General features: G+C 58.6%; 1 protein-coding gene across 6 annotated transcripts; it reads left to right on the top strand.

Annotated features, from left to right (window-relative positions):
* The first annotated feature begins 391 nt into the window (after positions 1-391).
* Positions 392-18,696, top strand: CERS1 (ceramide synthase 1). 6 transcript variants are annotated; one of them, XM_058563820.1, is made up of 8 exons: positions 393-1,006; positions 3,372-3,531; positions 7,595-7,775; positions 9,421-9,582; positions 10,967-11,114; positions 11,355-11,464; positions 13,152-13,239; positions 13,315-17,074. In XM_058563820.1, exons 1-8 carry the CDS (start codon positions 758-760, stop codon positions 13,363-13,365), a joined length of 1,149 nt encoding a protein of 382 aa, XP_058419803.1. In that variant the 5' UTR covers positions 393-757; the 3' UTR covers positions 13,366-17,074. The 6 variants fall into 6 exon arrangements, with proteins under 6 accessions (XP_058419807.1, XP_058419802.1, XP_058419803.1 ...); XM_058563824.1 differs by lacking the exon at positions 13,152-13,239 and having other exon boundaries at positions 392-1,006; positions 17,051-18,590; XM_058563819.1 differs by having other exon boundaries at positions 392-1,006; positions 13,152-17,074.
* The last annotated feature ends 76 nt before the right edge of the window (positions 18,697-18,772 follow it).

Raw genomic sequence — 18,772 nt, 5'->3', positions numbered from 1 at the left:
CACAGGGCCTGGTCAGTGGAGGGTGGAAGGTCACCAGGGGTGGTAAAATGAATCTGTGGCCTTGATCCAGCCTCTGAGCCGCCCCCACGTGGGCATCCACTCCTTTTGCCTCCCGAAAGGGAGGCCTGCCTGGGCCTCAGGGTGATGGAGAGCAGCAGGGGGCTCAGACCAGAGAGTGGTGAGATCCGAGGGTGGGACGGGGGCGGGAGAGGCATGCTGGAGGGCCAGGGAAGGAAGGTGTCGCCAGTCGAGGGCACTGCCTGCTGGTGCCCACCGTGCCCCATGTCGCGGACACAGCGTGATGGGATAGGGGAGCCTGGGGTGGGCACAGGCGCTCTGGGGCGGGGATAGGGAGTGGGGACACGGGGTCGCGCCTGGCCTGCACGGGTCCAGGCCGAGGAGGCGCTGGGCCGACTCCGTCCTCCCGCCCTCTGCACCTCCGATTCTTCGGCTGGGGAATGGGCTGGTGCGCGGGCCCGCCGCCAAGACGCGGCGCAGTAACTCCGGGACTTATCCGCCTGTGATCCCCGCCGCTGCCTGCGGGGGACCCAGCACCCGTGTGGCCCCCAGCTCGCGGACGCCACGCTAGGGCCCCGCGTCCTCGCCGGGGCGGAGCTTGCGACGGCCCCGCCCCTCCGTCCCCCGCGCTCCGGCCGGCGCGCCCCCAGCCCAGCTGCGGCGCGTGACGCGGGGCGCGCGGTTCTGGCGGCCACCGCGGACGGGCGCAGGCGGCGGGGACGGCCGGCGGACAGGAGGCATGGCGGCAGCGGGGACCACGGCGGGGCCGGCGGGGCCCGAGCCCATGCCGAGCTACGCGCAGCTGGTGCAGCGCGGCTGGGGCAGCGCGCTGGCGGCGGCGCGGGGCTGCGCGGACTGCGGCTGGGAACTGGCGCGCCGCGGCCTGGCCGAGCACGCGCACCTGGCGCCGCCCGAGCTGCTGCTGTTGGCGCTCGGCGCGCTCGGCTGGACGGCGCTGCGCTCGGTGGCCACCGCGCGCCTCTTTCGGGTCAGTGCTGTTGGGGGCCGGGACGCGGGGGCCCTGGGCTGGAGAGCTGGGATATTAGGGGGCCCCGGCCCGGGGGACCCCGGGCCGCTCTGTGGGGGCTGGGGTCACTGAAACATGGGGGGCCTCGGGCTGGAGGAGCTCGACCGCGGAATCTTGGGTCCCCGCGCTCCCCTTTCGGTCAGTGCGGGGTGGGGGTGGGGGTGGATGTGGGGGTGTGGCCGAGCTGGGGGAAGCCCAGGAAGTGAAGACCCTGATACGAGTAGGGTGTTGGAGATGTGGGAGAACTGGGGCTGAGCCATTCCGGTCAATGCCGAATAAGGGGGTCCTGGGCAGTCAGAGGGCCCGTTCCGCCGCGCACTCTTTCGAGCAGGGCCGAGCCGGCGACGGAGGAATGCAGGCGGGGAGGGCTCGGCGCATAGGGGCCGCCTGCACCTTGGGCTTCTGGGCCCTGCGGGTGGCGCTCGGAACCGGAGCGGGACCTGGGTCCGTGCGGCGGCGGCGGCGGCGGCGGGGCCGACTGTCCGCTGCTATCCGGAAGCGGCAGGAGCTGCCCGGTCGCTGCTTCGCGCCTGTCTGGAGTCAGCGCCACCCTCCGACCACGGGAGACAAAGGCTTGAGCTCCCCGGCCACCCCAGTGATCGTAGCCTTGGGGAGGTGGGACGGCCTGGGTCTTCGGAGCTGGACTGTGCTGCCTCCAAGGGGCCGCGACCGAATTCCCAGCGAGCCCGGGGAGGCCAGCGCCCCGGCCAGAGAGTGACCACGGGGCTGACATTGGCGCCTGGCCTTCATCCCATACTTGGGGAGGGGTCTGCTGTGGCAGCTGCTATGAGTGCTGCTGGGAAGGCGTTTGGGCTCCCAGCTGGGCTGCGATTCCCCCGCGGACCGACCGGCTGGGGCACCCCACCCCAGTCTGGCTGGAGGTGGCAGGGGGTGCAGGGACAGAGCGCCCGGCGCCAACAAAGGGGCCTTTCTCTGTTGGCCGGGAAGAGGCGGGCCCTTGTTAAGTCGGGGATGGGATGTGGTCTGGCTGCCCTTGTCCCCACCCCCATCCCCATATCACTCACGTGGGGAAGGGATCCTGGCCACCACCCTGCTCCCGGGAATGGGAGGCAGGCATGACGAGGGTCTCTCCATAGGTCAGCCATGGTCCCAATCTGGCTTTGTTACTCCCCCATCTTCCCAGTTTCCAGCTGGGAAGGGCGAGGTCCAGGAGGACAAAGGGCAGAGCTCGGGAGAGGGATGTGGTCACTCTGGGATTACCAGGGTAGAGTGGGCTCTCTTCTCATGTTCCTGAGGAAGCTGGGTGTGGGAGAGCAAAACCACATGCTCCCTCGCTTTTGGAATCCCCAGAGGTCAGGCTGTTGCCCCTGGTCCTCCTTCCGAAGCTCTGGTGGGGCTCTTGCCCCAATTCGAGACTCGCCGTTCCCAAGAAACCCGCAGAGGGGCTGCCCCGGCCTCCAAAGCTCATCTTCTTGGCAGCCGACTGGTTGCCAAGGGTTATGAGCTGGCTCTGGCTGTCTCCATGGCAACTGTTGGTGCTCCACCTCCCTCAGCCTCTCCTGCGGAGGGAAGGGGCAGGGCTTGGCTGGCAGCTCTGGAGCCCCTCCCCCAGGGTCTTGGGCCCCTCAAATTCCTCTCTGCCTCACATTGCAGGCTGCACTTCCCCTGGTGTCCTCCCTGATGTCCCCAGAGGTCCCCCCATCTCCTGTGACATTTGCTCCCTGACCCCCCTTTTTCCTTCTAGCCCAATTCTCGCCTCCTTTGTCCCCCCACGTTTCCACGTCCTCCCCTACCTACTCACCCTATCTTCTCCAGCCCCCTGGTCTTCCCTGGTATCCCCAAATTCTTCCGAGGCACCCCCTTCCCCTCAAGTTTCTCCCCCATGGGGATCACTTGGGGTTCCAGCCCCCTGCATCCCCCACATGCCGTGTATTCTGTTCCACGTTCTCTTCCCCAGTTCATCCTACAGCCCCTCCGTGTCTTCTCTTTGATCTGGCCCCCTCTTTGTTACACTCTCAGCTACCCCTGTGACTCCCAAGCCTCTGACTCCCCTGGGCTGACCGCCTTAGTCTTCCTTGCTTTTTGTCCCCCATGCCCCCTCCTGGCCCTCACAGCCTGCCTTCACATTCCCCTCAGGTCCCCCCTTCACTCCCCTCCCCATACCGCCGCCGGACAGCTGGGCACTAAGTTTAGCCCTTGGCAGGCCCACGTGGGCTCTGGTTATGCTCCAGGCGGCTGTGGGTACCGGGGCCCAGCCCTCCCCGACACTGCCCGAGCTGGGGAGTCTCTGGGCCTTGGTTTCCCCATCCTGGAGGAGTGGCCCTTGGCCCCCGGCGCTGATGGCCGCCCGCCTTCTCACCTGTAGCCCCTGGCCAAGTGGTGCCGCCTCCAGCCTAGAGATGCCGCCAAGATGCCTGAAAGCGCCTGGAAGTTTCTCTTCTACCTGGGCGCCTGGAGCTACAGTGCCTACCTGCTCTTCGGCACCGACTACCCCTTCTTTCACGACCCGCCCTCCGTCTTCTACGGTAGGGGTCCTGTGGGATGGAGTGGGGGAGGCTCTGCTCTAAACATGGAGAAGGATACATGGAGGAGCCGGACACTCATCAGTCATCCCATGCTGGGTGTCTGCCCCGAGACAAAGGCCGTCAAGGGGCCCTAGAGGCAGAGAAGGGGGCACCTGGCCCTACAAGGGCTCAGGGAGGCATCCTGGAAGAGGTGACCCCTTGTATGGGCCCAGGCGGGCATTCTAGGTGTCAGGAACAGCAAGTGCAAAGGCCCTGGGGCATGCAGGAGCTTGATGCCTGAGGATGAGAGGAGTGTGGCAGGAGTTCGAGTTTCACTCTGAATGGGATGGGTCTACGGATTATAAAAAGCTCTCTCTAGCTGCCGTCTGGGGACAGACAAGTCTTACGTGTGGAGGGCAGCAGGACCTGGGAGTAGCGGGGGTGATGGGGGTACCTATGTGGCTTGGACCAGCTTGGTGAGGAGATAAAGATGGTGAGAAGTGGCTGCATTGATTGGATTAGATGTGGGGGTCGTCCAGGCCTGAGCTCTAGGGGGACGGACAGGAAGGTGACTGCATTTCCTCTCTCACCAGTGGGTAGGCCGGTATAGAAAACCTGTGTGCGATGGGGGCTCAGGCTTTCCTCCTCCTGTGCTGACCCCCCAGGCCGTGTATCACGGATACACGTGGGCGTGTTTCCTGCTGTGTGACATGAAAAGCCTGAGAGGGCTCCTGATGGCACTGAGCCCAGTGCTCCTGTTGGGGGGCCAGGCACGGAGCCCTGTGTTACAGGGTCCTGGTGAGAAACACTGGATTTACTTGGCACCTGTGTGTCTTCTTGGGAGCGTGGGACCGTGGGACCATGCACCCATACGGCCACTTTTCTCACGGAGCACACGGTCGTTTCCCATGTGGTCAGTCCTAGAGGGGAGGTTTTAGCTCGTGCAATTCCCTTTATGCAAATGAACCATAATCGAACTCTCAAAGTTTTGGGCGTGGAGTTGCCTCTGGCTTATTCTTATAAATTATGCTACAATAACATGCTTGCAAGTTAGCTGCTTCTTTGCATGTGCATTTATTGGGTACCCACTGCGTACCAGGCACTGTGTTGACACAAGCAGTAAGCAGATCAGAGAAAGCCCCCCGCCCCCGTGTTTCAGGGCAACAGGCAGTGAAATACGAAATCTGTTCACAGCGATAACGGCTGATGAGAAAACTTGGGTGGGGAGAGGAGAGGAGAAATGGGCTGTCTGGGAGGTGGGGAGGGCGGTATTTTCTACAGGGATGGGGACAGTCCCACCCAAGGTGACTTTTGAGTGGGGACCGGAAAGAGCCTGGAGCAGACAGGAGATACAAAGGCTGGTGTCAGACAGATGCTCTCCTGGGGGGACCAGGAGCAGCAGTGAGCACACCCTGCCAAGGGAGGGGCCAGGAGGGCGGCCGGGCAGCAAGGGTGTGTGCCAGGGGCTGTGAGCAGAGGAGGGACATGGACAGGACCCTGGCCAATGCAGATGATCTGAGGAGGGGCCAAGGGCAGGGCTGGGACACGAGAGGGCCTTGTGGGGGGCAGAAGTGGCTGATTTGAGAAAAGTTTTGAAGGCAGAGCTGATAGGTTTCATGCCAAACCAGAGATGGGTGTGAGAGAGAGGGAGGGTGGGGATGACGCTAGGGTCTGGGGAGCCAGGAGGCTGGTTTGGGGGAGACCAGAAGCTGGGTATGGGATGTCCAGGAGGCTGATAAAGGAGGTCGGGGAGGGGGATGTGGCAGGGGTGCATGGGCATCCAGAGCAGCAGGTGGGACGTGTGTGGAGAAGAGGTTGGAGGTTGGAGGCCCCCCAACGTGTGGGGAGGTGCAGACGCAGTCTGGATGGTGAATCGTGCCCCTCTCTCCCCCCAGCCCAGATCTGGGGCCTGAGGCTAGAGGGGGACGCTCACCTGCTGTCACAGTCTTGCCAGTGCAATGGGGGAAAAAGGTGATGATGTCCTGTTTCCACAGTGGACTTTGTGCCTCAAGGCACCTTTGTGTCCCTTCCTTCTGGGTGCCTCGGGCTGAAGAGGGACAGAGGGACCTGGCAGGTGGGGACTGGGCACCGGCTGCAGAGTTTCCATGTGGTTGAGGACGCAGCTCGGGGTGACAGCCTAGCCGGGAGTGTGAGTTTTGCTGTCGAGCTTTGGGGAGCCCCTGAACGTATTGAAGTGGGGGGGGTGAGATCTGATCTCTGAGCAGTTTTCCTTTTTTTATTAGGTGAAATTTACATAATATAAAATTAACCGTTTTAGTCACAAAAAGACGAATACTGCGTGAGTCCACTTACATGAGGTCCCTAGGGGAGTCAGATTCACAGAGACAGAAAGTAGGATGGAGGGTGCCAGGGGCTGGGGGAGGGGGATGGGGAGCGAGTGCTTAACGAGCACAGAGTTTCAGTTTGGGACGATGAACAAGTTCTGGAGGTGGATGGTGGGGATGGCTGCACGCCAATGTGAATGTGCTTAATGCCGCTGAACTTAAAAATGGTTACGGTGGTAAAATTTATGTTATATATATTTTTACCACAATTTTTAAAAATGAACCATTTAAAGTGAACAATTCAGTGGTCTTTAGTACATTCACAATGTTGTGCAACCATCACCTCTATTTAATTCCAGAACATTGTCATTACCTCAAGAGGAGACTCCGTCCCTGTGAGCAGCCACTCCCCATCCTCCTCCCCCAGACCCTGACAACCACTATTACACTTTTCATCTCTATGGATTTGTCTGTTCTGGATGTTTCATATAAATGGGATCCCACACCGTGTGGCCTTTTGTGTCTGGCTTCTGTCACTCAGCACAATGTTTTCAAGGCTCATCTGTGTTGTAGCATGTCAGAGCTTCATTCCTTTTTGTAGCTGAGTAATATTCCATTGTGTGGATGGACCACATTTTGTTCATCCATTGATGGACATCTGAGTTGTTCCCCTTTTGGTGATTGTGACGAGTGCTGCTGTGAACACACGTGTGTGAGTCCCTGTTTTCACTTCTCTTGGGAACGTACCTAGGCGTGGAATTACTGGGTCACGAGGTCTGGGTATTCATAGCCGTTGAGGCCACCGTGGGGAGAGTGGACAGGCAGGAACTGGCTCTGGAGGCTGGAGGACCTGGGGCAGCGCTGGGCGTGACACGGTGGTGCCTGGACCACGGTGGGTGGTGGGGGCGGGGGGACGTGAGCAGAGGCATGGACCGAAGGAGGGCCCTCGGGTAGACGTCCAAGTGAATCCTGGTTGTGGGAGGAGCCTGGGCACAGATGAATGGCTGTCACTGAGGTGGGGGCACAGCAGGAGTCTAGGGCTCCAGCGGGACGTGAGGGTCTGCTCCAGGTCCCTGAGGCAGGGGTTGGGGACAGGAGGCCCTGGATGGAGCCCAAGGAAGCTGTTTGGGGGGTGGGCAGAGAGGGAGCCACCAGAGAACAGGGCACAATCCAGAGAGTTCCAGGTCGATGCAGGCAGAGCCCTTGGCCGTTGGTGATGGCCTGAGGAGAGGACATGGAGGTGGTGGGGAGAGCCGGGGGGTCAGTGTCACCGGAACGGTGGGCACAGGTGCCAGGAGGAATGGGGAGGCTAGAGGAGGGGAGGGGAGCCAGGGCCCGCTCAGTGGGAGAGCCCACACTCAGCGGCGTCAGCAGGTCAGATTTCCGCCTCAGCTGCTCAGACCATCATGGCGAGGCCAGGGGCAGCCTCCATCAGGTTGCGGATTTGCCGGGAGTGGGCTGCCCAGGACAGGGCATCTGAGCTGGCTCAAAAGAGCCTGAGAAATAAGAGAAGATGGGAAGGGGGGCTGGGGCAGAGTTGGAAATCCTGCAAGGGACCGATTTAAGGGGAAGGATCACCTTTTTCTATAAATCTAGAGCTGTTCTAAAAAGTAACGCCTGTTCATAAAAAACAACAGGTAGAAAATTGGGAACAGAAAACCAGCAGCCAGTACACCTACGGAGACGTGGGGTGTGCCCTGGCATGCAGAGGAGTGTGCCTGGCTTGAGGGGGCGTGTGGGGGCACTCAGGGTCCCAGAGGCCCTACAGGTCCCTGGTGGCGCTGGCTGGCTCTCCTCAGACTGGACACCGGGCATGGCGATACCACGGGACATCGCAGCTGCCTACCTGCTGCAGGGAAGCTTCTACGGCCATTCCATCTATGCCACGCTGTACATGGACGCCTGGCGCAAGGACTCAGTGGTCATGCTCGTCCACCACGTGGTCACCCTGGTCCTCATCGTCTCCTCCTACGCCTTCCGGTGAGTCCAGAAGGGCAGAGGGCACTGCGTGGGCACTGGGTAGAGGCTGGCATGGGGCAGAGGCTAATGCCTGGGAGGCGATGGGGATGTCCATGGAGGAGGGTTCCAGAGACAGAGACTCGGAAGGGATGGGTGAAACAGGTGCAGAGTCACCACCCCGCCCCTGGCCCACCCACTCCCTCCACCTCGCCTGGATGGCACCCTCAGCCAGGTCACATAGCAGGTGCTGCTGGCGGCACAGCCATGAACACAACAGACAAACCCTGTTGTTCTAGAGGCCACTGTGGTCATCAGGTGTGGCCACTGAGCACTTTGGACAGAGCCTGTCCAAACCACCACCTGCTGTATGTGTGAAATCCACCCCAATTCCAAAGGCAAAGGAAAGTGAAAATATCTCGCCAATCCTATTGTTATATCGATTACATGTGGAAATGACAATATTTTGGATTTACTGAGTTAATTACAATACATTATTAAAATTAATTTTCTCTCTCCTGTTTTTTAATGTGGCCGATGGACAAGCTTTTATAAAATGACATAAACAGCTCGCGTGCTATTCCTATGGGACTAGCTGCTCTGTCGCACTCTCCAGTACAGTGGCTGCTGGCCACAGGTGGCTATTGCAACTTTAGTGAGACTTAAATAAAATCACACATTCTGTTCCTCAGCCACACTAGCCACATTTCAGCTGCTCAGTGGCCACAGGTGCCTGGTGGCTCCCATATTAGACAGCACAGGTTTAGAACATTCCCATCACTCTAGAAAATTTTGTTAGCACTGCTCTAGAGGGTAGAATCAGATGATAAAACCAAAAAAAAAAAAAGGGAATGAAAGAAAAGAACTAGCAATGTGTTTGAAAGTGATAACTATAGAGAATAATCACATGGGAAGATGAGCACTGGCGAGGTGGTGAAGTTTAGATGGGGTGGTCTGGGTGACAGGGGAGCACAGACTGAAAGGAGGTGAAGGAAGGCTTTGTGAACACCGGGGAGGCGCATGCTGGGGGATGGGAACAGCACGTGCAAAGGGCCTGAGGCAGGAGCGTGAGCTGAGGGCAGAGTGGGGATGGAGACATGGTGAGAGAGGTGCACCGCGACGTCCAGGCTGAATTCAGGCCCCTTGGCCCAAGCAGCTGTAAGGTGGAACACTGGTGAGGGACAGGGAGCGGCCTTCAGGCTCTTTAGATCCTAGTGGGGACTCAGCCTTTCCTAGGCAAGTCTGCAGCTTGCAGCCACGTTTAGGTTAAATGTATAAACCTGGGACTCTCAGCATGGCAGTGGTGTTCAAAGCGAGGGATGAGTTGGTGGGAGATCTGGACATAGAATGGTCCAGGCCTGTGAGGTCCAGAGGTCATGGAGGGTCAGAGGTCACGGAGATGAGGAGGGACCAGACTAGGCACTTCCAGCGAGGCTCCTAGGTCATCGGGGGACAGTGAGATGGGGAGGGTGAGGGTCCCAGTGGGGCTGTCATGGGTCAGGTACAGCCCGGGTGCTGCCCCTGACTTGGCATGGTGGGGGGATGGCTCTGAAGGGGCCCATGGGAAGCCTGGAGGTGCAGCCAAGGGGGCCTGTGCTCGAGAGCCTCAGTGCGGGGCGGGGGTCCCCAGTGTAACCTGCCTTCTCTTCTCTCCCACTGCACTGCCCAGGTACCACAATGTGGGCATCCTTGTGCTCTTCCTACATGACATCAGCGACGTGCAGCTGGAGTTCACCAAGCTCAATGTCTACTTCAAGTCTCGCGGAGGCTCCCACCACCGGCTGCACGCTCTGGCAGCCGACCTGGGTTGCCTCAGCTTCAGCCTCAGCTGGTGAGAGGGCAGGGAAGGAGGCAGGGCTTGTGGGGAGGGGCGGGGCCAGGCAGGAAGGAGGTGGGGCTTGTGGGGAGGGGCGGGGCCAGGCTGGAAGGAGGTAGGGATTGTGGGGAGGGGCGGGGCCAGGCAGGAAGGAGCTGGGGATTGTGGGGAGGGGCGGGGCCAGGTTGGAAGGAGGTAGGGATTGTGGGGAGGGGCAGGGCCAGGCAGGAAGGAGGCAGGGTTTGTGGGGAGGGGCGGGGCCAGGCAGGAAGGAGGCAGGGCTTGTGGGGAGGGGCGGGGCCAGGCAGGAAGGAGGTGGGGATTGTGGGGAGGGGTGGGGTCAGGCTGGAAGAAGGTAGGGATTGTGGGGAGGGGCGGGAACAGGCAGGAAGGAGGCAGGGCTTGTGGGGAGGGGCGGAAACAGGCAGGAAGAAGGCAGGGCTTGTGGGGAGGGCTGGGGCCAGGCCGGAAGGAGGCAGGGCTTGTGGGGAGGGGCGGGGCCAGGCTGGAAGGAGGCAGGGCTTGTGGGGAGGGGCGGGGCCAGGCTGGAAGGAGGCAGGGCTTGTGGGAGGGGTGGGGCCAGGCTGGAAGGAGGCAGGGCTTGTGGGAGGGGTGGGGCCAGGCTGGAAGGAGGCAGGGCTTGTGGGGAGGGTTGGGGCCAGGCAGGAAGGAGGCAGGGCTTGTGGGGAGGGGCGGGGCCAGGCTGGAAGGAGGCAGGGCTTGTGGGAGGGGTGGGGCCAGGCTGGAAGGAGGCAGGGCTTGTGGGAGGGGTGGGGCCAGGCTGGAAGGAGGCAGGGCTTGTGGGGAGGGTTGGGGCCAGGCAGGAAGGAGGCAGGGCTTGTGGGGAGGGGCGGGGCCAGGCTGGAAGGAGGCAGGGCTTGTGGGAGGGGTGGGGCCAGGCTGGAAGGAGGCAGGGCTTGTGGGAGGGGTGGGGCCAGGCTGGAAGGAGGCAGGGCTTGTGGGGAGGGGTGGGGCCAGGCAGGAAAGAGGCAGGGCTTGTGGGGAGGGGCGGGGCCAGGCTGGAAGGAGGCAGGGCTTGTGGGGAGGGGTGGGGCCAGGCAGGAAGGAGGCAGGGCTTGTGGGAGGGGTGGGGCCAGCAGAGAAGGGAGTGGGGCTTGTGGGGAGGGGTGGGGCCAGGCTGGAAGGAGGTGGGTCCTGGTGGGTGGGCAGGGCTGGCAGGGCAGGGGAGGCCTGAGTTGGGAAGAGGGGGAGTTGAGCTGAACAGAGCAGGAATGGAAACAGCTGGGCGGGGGTGGACAAGGATGGTGCAAGGGCTCAGGGATGTGTGGGGATGTGCAGGGACAGATGGATGAGTCCAGATGGGACAGGACAAGGACCTGGTGGGGCCACCCTCCCCCTCTCCCCCACAGCCTCCCCAACCCGTCTCCTCCCCCTGCAGGTTCTGGTTCCGCCTCTACTGGTTCCCACTCAAGGTCCTGTATGCCACGAGCCACTGCAGCCTGCGCTTGGTGCCTGACATCCCCTTCTACTTCTTCTTCAACGCACTCCTGCTGGTGCTCACCATCTTGAACCTCTACTGGTTCCTGGTGAGTCGGCCGCCCGCAGCTCATCACCCAGTGCTCCTCCTCAGCCAGCAGGCCTGTCCTGGTCCCCGAGCCTGTCCCCAGGCAGTGGTCATGCAGGCCCTTCTCAGGCCCGCCCAGGTGGGGCATGTTAGGCATCGAGGAACAGCAGGTGCAGAGGACCTCTGGCCAGAGCACAGGGCCACCAAGAGGGTGGCACCGTCGGGAAGGATGTTTTCTCACCTGTGCCTTCCTCTCCCACAGTACATCGTGGCTTTTGCTGCCAAAGTGTTGATGGGCCAGGTGCGTGAGGTGAAGGATGTGCGGGAATACGATGCAGCGGAGGCTCCAAGCCCCAAGCCCAGCAAAGCTGAGTGAGTGTGGAGGGGCCGCCGCCCCGGATTCATTCCTTTAGCCACATCTGTCCCTCTGAGCACGTGTTCTGTGGGCGGGCCCGGGAGACACAGCAGCAGATGAGGCCGAAGCCAATGTGGCCCACTGGAGCCTAACGTCCAGATCAGAGACTGTAATAAAGACGTGGATGATGTGGTGACAGTTAGATGCTGTAAGGACAGACAGTGAGGAATAGGGTAGGAGGTCTGGGGTGAGCGGTGAGAATCAGGGTCTTGGTGGTGGGAGCAGTGCCAGAGCAGGTGAGCGAGGGCCCTGGGGGTGGTGAGGAACAGCCGTTGGCCAGACCAGACAGTAAACTCTAAGCAGGTGGCAGTGGAGGTGGGATGAGGGGGTGCCACAGGCAGCCTGGAGAGGCCACGCTCTGTCTATGCTGATGCTCCTTGGCCTCAAGGTCCAGCAGGGCAGCCCACTGGTCAGCCAAGCAGGATCTGGGGCTAGGGGCTCAGGTGCAGTCTGGCCCAGGTGGGAGTCCTAGGAAAGAAGAGAAGAAGGAGCCTCGTCAGGCATCCTGGAGGTAGGGCCCTCGGGACTCAACAGCCTTGGAATGTGAGCCAGATGGTGTCCAAAGCCCCCGGCTTGGAGGGGCCCCGGGAGCGAGCAGAGGCAGGTTTGGGCGACCAGCAGGGTGTAGGGAGCATCGTGACGAGGCCATTGTGAGGGCTGTTGGAGCCGGCGCCAGGCGAGAGGCTGCTGCAGGCCCACAGGGTACTAGCCCTGCGCACCCTCCGATTTGGCATCTGGGGCATCATCAGCGACCACCCTGGGAAAGGTGGTTTTGGGGAAGCAGTGGGCTCAGAGCTTGATGAGGTGAGTTGGAATGGGTGGCCAGGAGGATGAGCGAAGCAGAGATTTTCAAAACCTCCTTGAAAGACACGAGATGGGGAGCAAAGAACTGGGGCATTGCCAGAGCGGAGGGTGGGACCCAGGAGGGCTCTTGAGGCTGGGTCTAATAAACAGAAGCACTTTGCATCCGCCAAGCATGAGACCACAGGCGAGGTGTGCCGAAGCCAAAAAGCCAGTGCCCGGGCTGGAGAGGGATCAGGCAGGTGAGTGGGGACGACATGAGAGGACTGGGCAGCAGGTGAGGTCGCCCCGGTGGTCAGATCCCAACTCTGTTGTAGAACCAACCAGACTCTCTTTGGATGTAGGTGAAACAGAAATAAAAGAATCAGAGACGACCCAGACTTCTGCCTCAAGCTGCCGTTCACCAAGATGGCACTTGGGGCAGGGCTGTGCACGCAGACGGGGGCAGTGTGGGAGTCTAGTTTGGGGGGTGATGGATCATCACTGTCCAGGGAACGTGAGTTGGGAATTCTGCAGAGACATTGGTGAGGTCTCACCAAGGAGTCTGACCCATCCTCAGAGGCTTCCAGAAGGAGCCGTGGCTAAAGAGAACTCCAGGGCTGGGGGAGGGCAAGCACTTGCTTGGCTGAATCTAAAAATTGGAAGGATCTTCTTTCTGTAAAACGGTGAACTTCTGGTGAAGATGTCCTTGTAAATTCAAAGCCCATGGCAAAGGCAGGCCAGCCCCCGGCCCCACCTGTTTGATCTCCCCTGAGAATGGGCCAGAATGTAGGCTGGGGGGCTGGCACCCCGCCTGCTCCTCCACTAGGATGTCCCAACATTTCCTCTGCGTGGAAATGACAGAGTGTACCAGGGGACACGCTGCCATGGTCGACCCCGTGGGCACCACCAGCAGAACTTGATTCCTCAAGGATGGCTGGAGTTAGTGCAGGTGGGTATGAAACGGGATGGGCTAAAACGCAATGCGAATACAGCAGAGCTGGTCAGGACACCTCAAAACCGCCAGGTCATGGAGACAAAGAAGACGGAGGAACTGTCCCAGATCAGAGGAGACTAAGGAGATGTGATGACTGAATGCAGTGTGAGATCCTGACCCAGAAGAACAACACCTTGGACAAACTAGTGAAATCGAAATGGCGTCTACGGTTTAGTTCATGGCAGTGTCCCAGCGTTGGTTTCGTAGCAGATGTACTGTGGAAGTATAAGACGTTCACATTCGGGGAAGCTCTGTACTATCTTTGCAAGGCTTCTGCAAATCTCAAATTATTCTAAAATTAAAAGTTCATTAAAAAAATAAAAGGCATGAGAGACCATCAAAAATGGCACTGGATGTTATATTAGTTTTGGGGGGCCGTTGTAGCAAATGACCACAAACTGGGTGGCTTAAAACAATAGAAATTTATTTTCTCACAGTTCTGGAGGCCAGAAATCTGAAATCCAAGTGTTGCAGGGCCGTGTCCCTCTGGCGGCTCTAGGGAGGAACCTTCCTTGTCTCTTCCAGCTTCGGGGGCTCCAGGGCTCCCTTGGCTTGTGGCTGCGCCCCAATCTCCCTCTTTCATCTTCACGTGGCCTTCTCTTCTCTCTGGCTCTTCTTTCTTAGAAGGATATTGGTCATTGGATTTAGGGCCCACCCTAAATCCAGTATGATCTCACCCCAGATTCTTTCACTTAATTACATCTGCAAAGACTTTTTCCAAATAAAGTCGCATTCACAGGTTCCAGAGATTAGGACGTGGACATAGCTTTTCAGGGACCACCTCTTAACCTACTGGAGATGATAAGGTTCAAATGAGTAGAAGCAGCTGGAGAGAGCATCAGTCAGTTGAAAGCTGTGAAGAAATTACCCAAAATGCAGCATAAACAGATGGGAAATATGAAAGCTAGAATTCTAAGAATTATCTAGTCTAGCGGAGTTCTAACAGGAGACAAGCAGGGAGAGACAAGATGAGAAGACATAATGCTGAGGATTTTCCAGAAAGTGACAAGACAGAAATCATAAGCAGGATGAATAAAAAGGCATCCATGCCCTGACACATCATAGTGAAAACGCCAAAGAGCCCCAGAACGGAAGAGATGACCTACAAAATAATGGCAGACTGCCCGCAACCAAGGATCTGGAGGACTGGGGGTAACATAGCCCCTCAGGTGCTGAAAGGAAGTAACAAGCAACTGAGAATTTCGTTCACAATTTCAAGAGATAGAACACCCTCAGGAACAAAATCTGAGAAAGTTGACCACCGTCACATCTTCTCTACACACATATTTCAGAAAACAGGAGACTATCCCAAGAGGTAGGTCAGCAGAGAAATTGACACATATCTGGGTAAAAATGTTTAAATGCCTAATTTGAGAGATTAAAAAAATTAGAACTGAAGTATCAAACATTATTGAAACAGGTTTGGGGCTTTGCATTTTACAAGAGGCTGGGGTTACCTTTAGGCTGTACTAAGTACTTTTGTTAACACTGTTACAGCGTAGAGGGAGAATGAAACAAAAAAACACAAAAATAAATGCAAAATAAAATAAGGGTAGAATCTCAAATATTAGGCATTCAAATAAGCATACATGGAATAAGCCTGACAGTCACGAGATTGGGTTCTTTTTTTAAATCCACCTCTATACTGATTAAAAGACTTCATCTCCATGGTACGCAAAAGTTGCCAGTAAAAGGACAGGAAGAGAAATCCAGGTGTAATTCTTGATCTGGAACGTTCCGCATGACGCAGCCATGAAGCTCAGGGAGCCGGGGCCATGGGAGGTGGTCCAGGCTCGTGCTCATGGAGCAGCAGAGAAGCAGAGTGAACAGATGTTCTTACACACAGGAGCGTTTCTCAAAATTGACCAAGCCAAGCCCCAGGGGAAACCCCAGTCTCGCAGAACCAGGATCATGCAGACCGTATAGACGCAAACTCAGGTTTGAAAATGGTAAGAAAACTGACAAGAACCACTTTGAAGTAATTCAAGAGTCAGACACAAATCATGTGGTGACTAAGCAGCGCCGGCCCCTCCTCAGCCCCCCTGTCTTCCTTCCTGCTTCCCCAGTGGCTCTCGAATCCTGGGCCCCCCACCCCAAGCTGGTTCTCTCTTCTGATCCCCCCACGGGGCCCCTGGTCATCTGGCAGACCACCCTCCTGGACCGACGCCTTCAGCCCGCTGGGCTGGTCCCCATGCCCTGGTCATGACCAGGCACCTCTGTCGGAAGCCCCCGTCATCCTCTCGGGGGGCTGCCGGGACCACTGGCCATCGAGGGGCCCTCAGCTGACCTGCCAGATGACACCCTCGTCTTCGTACACCCGCTTCCACCTCCACTGCACTTGTGGCTGCTCCACGGCCTCTGAAGAGCTGTGACCCGCACCTCTGGCCCTTGCTGCTGCGCCACCATGGGCCAGAGCACCCTTGGTGCCGCCCATGCAGTGCCAACGTGCCCACTCCTCCTCGGCCACCAACTGCCCTCATCATTGTCCCCTCCACCGGTGACCTGACCTCTGTGTCCCCGAGAAGGCAGGAGTGGCCAGGTGAGGACATCCACCCTCGCACTGTCCGGCTGCTTCAGTGGACGTCCTGTCTCCCTCCAAGGCCACCATCCCGGGCCAGGGGTGTCCACACTCTTTCCTGCTCAAGATCGTCCCCATCCTGGAGAGAAGCCGCTCTCTCGGCCCTACCCCGCCAGCCTGGCCCATTCGTCCCCCTCCACAGCACGGCTCCTCCCTCCCCTCCATCCTGGAACCTTCCTCCCACCGCCCCCTGAGACCCCTCCTGTCCGGCTCCACCCAGCCGTTATTGCTGCTAAACTGGGGTCACCTCACCATCTTTTTTTTTCAATAATAGTTTTATCGAGATAGCATCTCACACCATACAACTCGCCCACTTACTGTGTAGAATTCAGTGTTTTCCCTCCTTTCACAGAATTCTGCAACCGTCACCACAGTCTTAGAACATTTTCGTCACCGCCATAAGAAACCCCACACCCAATCCAGCGCCCCGTCACACGCCCACCAGTCTCCTCTGCTCCCCACTTCCCAAGGGCCCCTTTTCGCCCTGATTCTGGTGCGTTCTTGCTCCGTCTTTGGCCTACCCTCTCCCAGGGCCCCTTCACTTCATCCACCAGACTCCCCAGTTTCTCTCCTGGCTCACAATGCTCCTCTGAGCTCCATCCTCTGTCTCCAGCATCTGCTTGATATTCCAAGCATCTTCTAAAATATCGAAAGTCAAGCCCCAACTCCCCCCACCCCCCAAACTGCCTCTCCTGAATGTTGGCCCATCGCAGGTGATGGCAACTTGGGGGGAAAAAACCTTGCAAAACCCTAGGGAGCCCCCTCTCCCTCCCTCTCCTCCTCGTCCTCGAGGAAACATCCAGAAGCTACTTGACTGGCCGCCTGCCTCATCTCCCTTTAGCCTCCCTCTCGCCGATTTCTTCCCTATGGTGTGCACCAAAACAGAAAGGTGCAAACCTGGCATCGTAGAGAGGCCACTCTCCCCCAAATACTAACTGTGTTTTGAGGGGAGAGGGGGCCCTTGGAAGCTTGTGCACAAAAAGCAACCAGAGTCATCAGGAAAACTGGTAAAAGGCATGGAGTGGGGGTACCAATCGCTGAAGGTATGGAACTTACTATAAAAGTATAGGAATTAAAACAGCGCGGGAACCGAGCTGAGTCCATAGACGGAACAGACCTGAGTCCATCCAACTTCAGTAGATAATACAGATCGCCGGAGGGCAGCCATCTGGAGAGAACTCACATCAGCCTCCAGGGCAAACTCCCTGTGGATCAGAGATGTAGATGCAGAAGCAGAAGCCAAGAATTCAGACCACAGCCAAAATGGGAGACTGTCGTCCAGCAATTGAACTATGAGAAGAATCGAGAAGTTGGGAACCCCACCGCTGCTCTGTCTGAAGGACCATCAGGCAAAGCCAGAAGATAAAGGACGGATGGGAGTTCCCGTGGGCTTATCTATGGCCGCACAGGTAAAAGGCTCCTGCTGGTGGCAGAGAGAGAAAGAGCTACCACGGGGAAGAGGGTGCAGGGGACGAGAGGTGTCCTCCCAGGACAGGACAGCCAGGGGCTTCAGCCCAAGGGGAGAGCCAATGAAAGTGACTAGGACCGTCTTCTCCAGGAAAGTCTTTTGTTCTCGTATGAAAGGATCTCTGAGCTAGAGTGCTCCCGCGCACGGAGGGGTGCCGGGATGGGAATGCACCGCGGGTATCTGCGTGAGGACACACGGACGCTAGCACCGGCGGGCCCCGTGGAGTGGCTCAGGAGTGGAGTGTTCTGTGCTTTCTGATGTCTACGTTGTGGGGGTGTATTACTGGCTCAAAAATCGTAATGCATTTGTATGTAAACTAGACTATAGAACCTACTTCTACAAACAGACAGACCATGTGCAAAGGCATGAAGAGCGCCGGTAAGTGGGAACAGGAACCGCCAGTGGCCATGACCGTTTGGCTGCAGGGAGATGCCCTCTGGGCACCAGCAGGCCGGCCGATTAAACAGGATGCAGCCCCAGCACTAGCAAAGCTGCGAAAAGCAGGGGCAGAAACTCCTGCCGGGTCCTGTGGGGTGGCCTGGGCACACCTGCGGATCGCAGGGCCCCTCCTGGTGGGAACCCCAGAGACGGGCAGGGAAAATGGAGTTTACAGAGAGCAGCAGTGCACGGGAGAGATCTCGAACAGTGTTGTATTTGGGGGAAATTGAGGTGCAGGAGAAGACATCTTGATAGTTTTAAAGTGCAAACCACCAACATTGTTTAGAAGTTAGGGGTCTTTCTCTGGGATCTTAAGCTGGACACTTAACGTACTGATTAGAGTTTTAAAACATCGCATAACTTGTTTTAAGAACATGGAAGGGAAGTTGGGGCTGCGGCAGAATGCACAGTGGGCAGTAGATGGCGAATCCCAGGGGCAGGGAAGCCTTTGCTGGTTAGGCTCCGACCCGGCCAGGACCACTGGAGCCGGGAGGAGCCTGCCCAGGCGGGCGTGGCAGGGGGCTCTGGGCAGCCCTGCCTCCCTGGCAAGGGAGGGGATAAAGTGGCGGGTTATCCAGGTCGAGGCGGTGAGGTTAAGTCAGACGGAGGCTGGTCGGTGGCTTTTGCTCTCCAGCGGCTGTCCGGGGCCCAGGAAGGAAGGATGCTGGGAGGGGAGAAGAGGGTTTAATTGTGGGGAAGAACGGGGACGACGTGCTCACCAGGCGCACCGCGGGGTCTTTGGGCCCTGTGGGCAGGGACCGCGCGAAGCCGGCGCCCGGATGGGAAAGAAATGTGGAGGGCAAGACGGGCGGGTAGTCGGGGGCGTGGGGTCGGCTGACTTGGGCTGGGTTCTGGTCCACAGGAAGCCGCTGAGGAATGGCCTGGTGAAAGACAAGCGCTTCTGAGCCCCTCGACCCCCGCCCTGACCCCGGGGCCCCTGCCCCGCCCCAGACCCCGCCCCGGGATCGGTCCCTGTCAGGCTTCAGGACCACGGCCACGCCCCT

The sequence above is a fragment of the Diceros bicornis genome, chromosome 20 (genome assembly GCF_020826845.1).
Source record: "Diceros bicornis minor isolate mBicDic1 chromosome 20, mDicBic1.mat.cur, whole genome shotgun sequence".
Taxonomy (NCBI): domain Eukaryota; kingdom Metazoa; phylum Chordata; class Mammalia; order Perissodactyla; family Rhinocerotidae; genus Diceros; species Diceros bicornis.
The sequence above is the reverse complement of the archived record's forward strand: the minus strand, read 5'-3'. Positions and strand labels throughout refer to the sequence as shown.

Coding starts and splice junctions, on each gene's coding strand:
- CERS1 (XM_058563819.1), top strand. CDS start 758: ATGGCGGCAGCGGGGACCACGGCGGGGCCGGCGGGGCCCGAGCCCATG. Junction 1,007..3,371: donor CCACCGCGCGCCTCTTTCGG/GTCAGTGCTGTT, acceptor TCTCACCTGTAG/CCCCTGGCCAAGTGGTGCCG. Junction 3,532..7,594: donor CCCGCCCTCCGTCTTCTACG/GTAGGGGTCCTG, acceptor GGCTCTCCTCAG/ACTGGACACCGGGCATGGCG.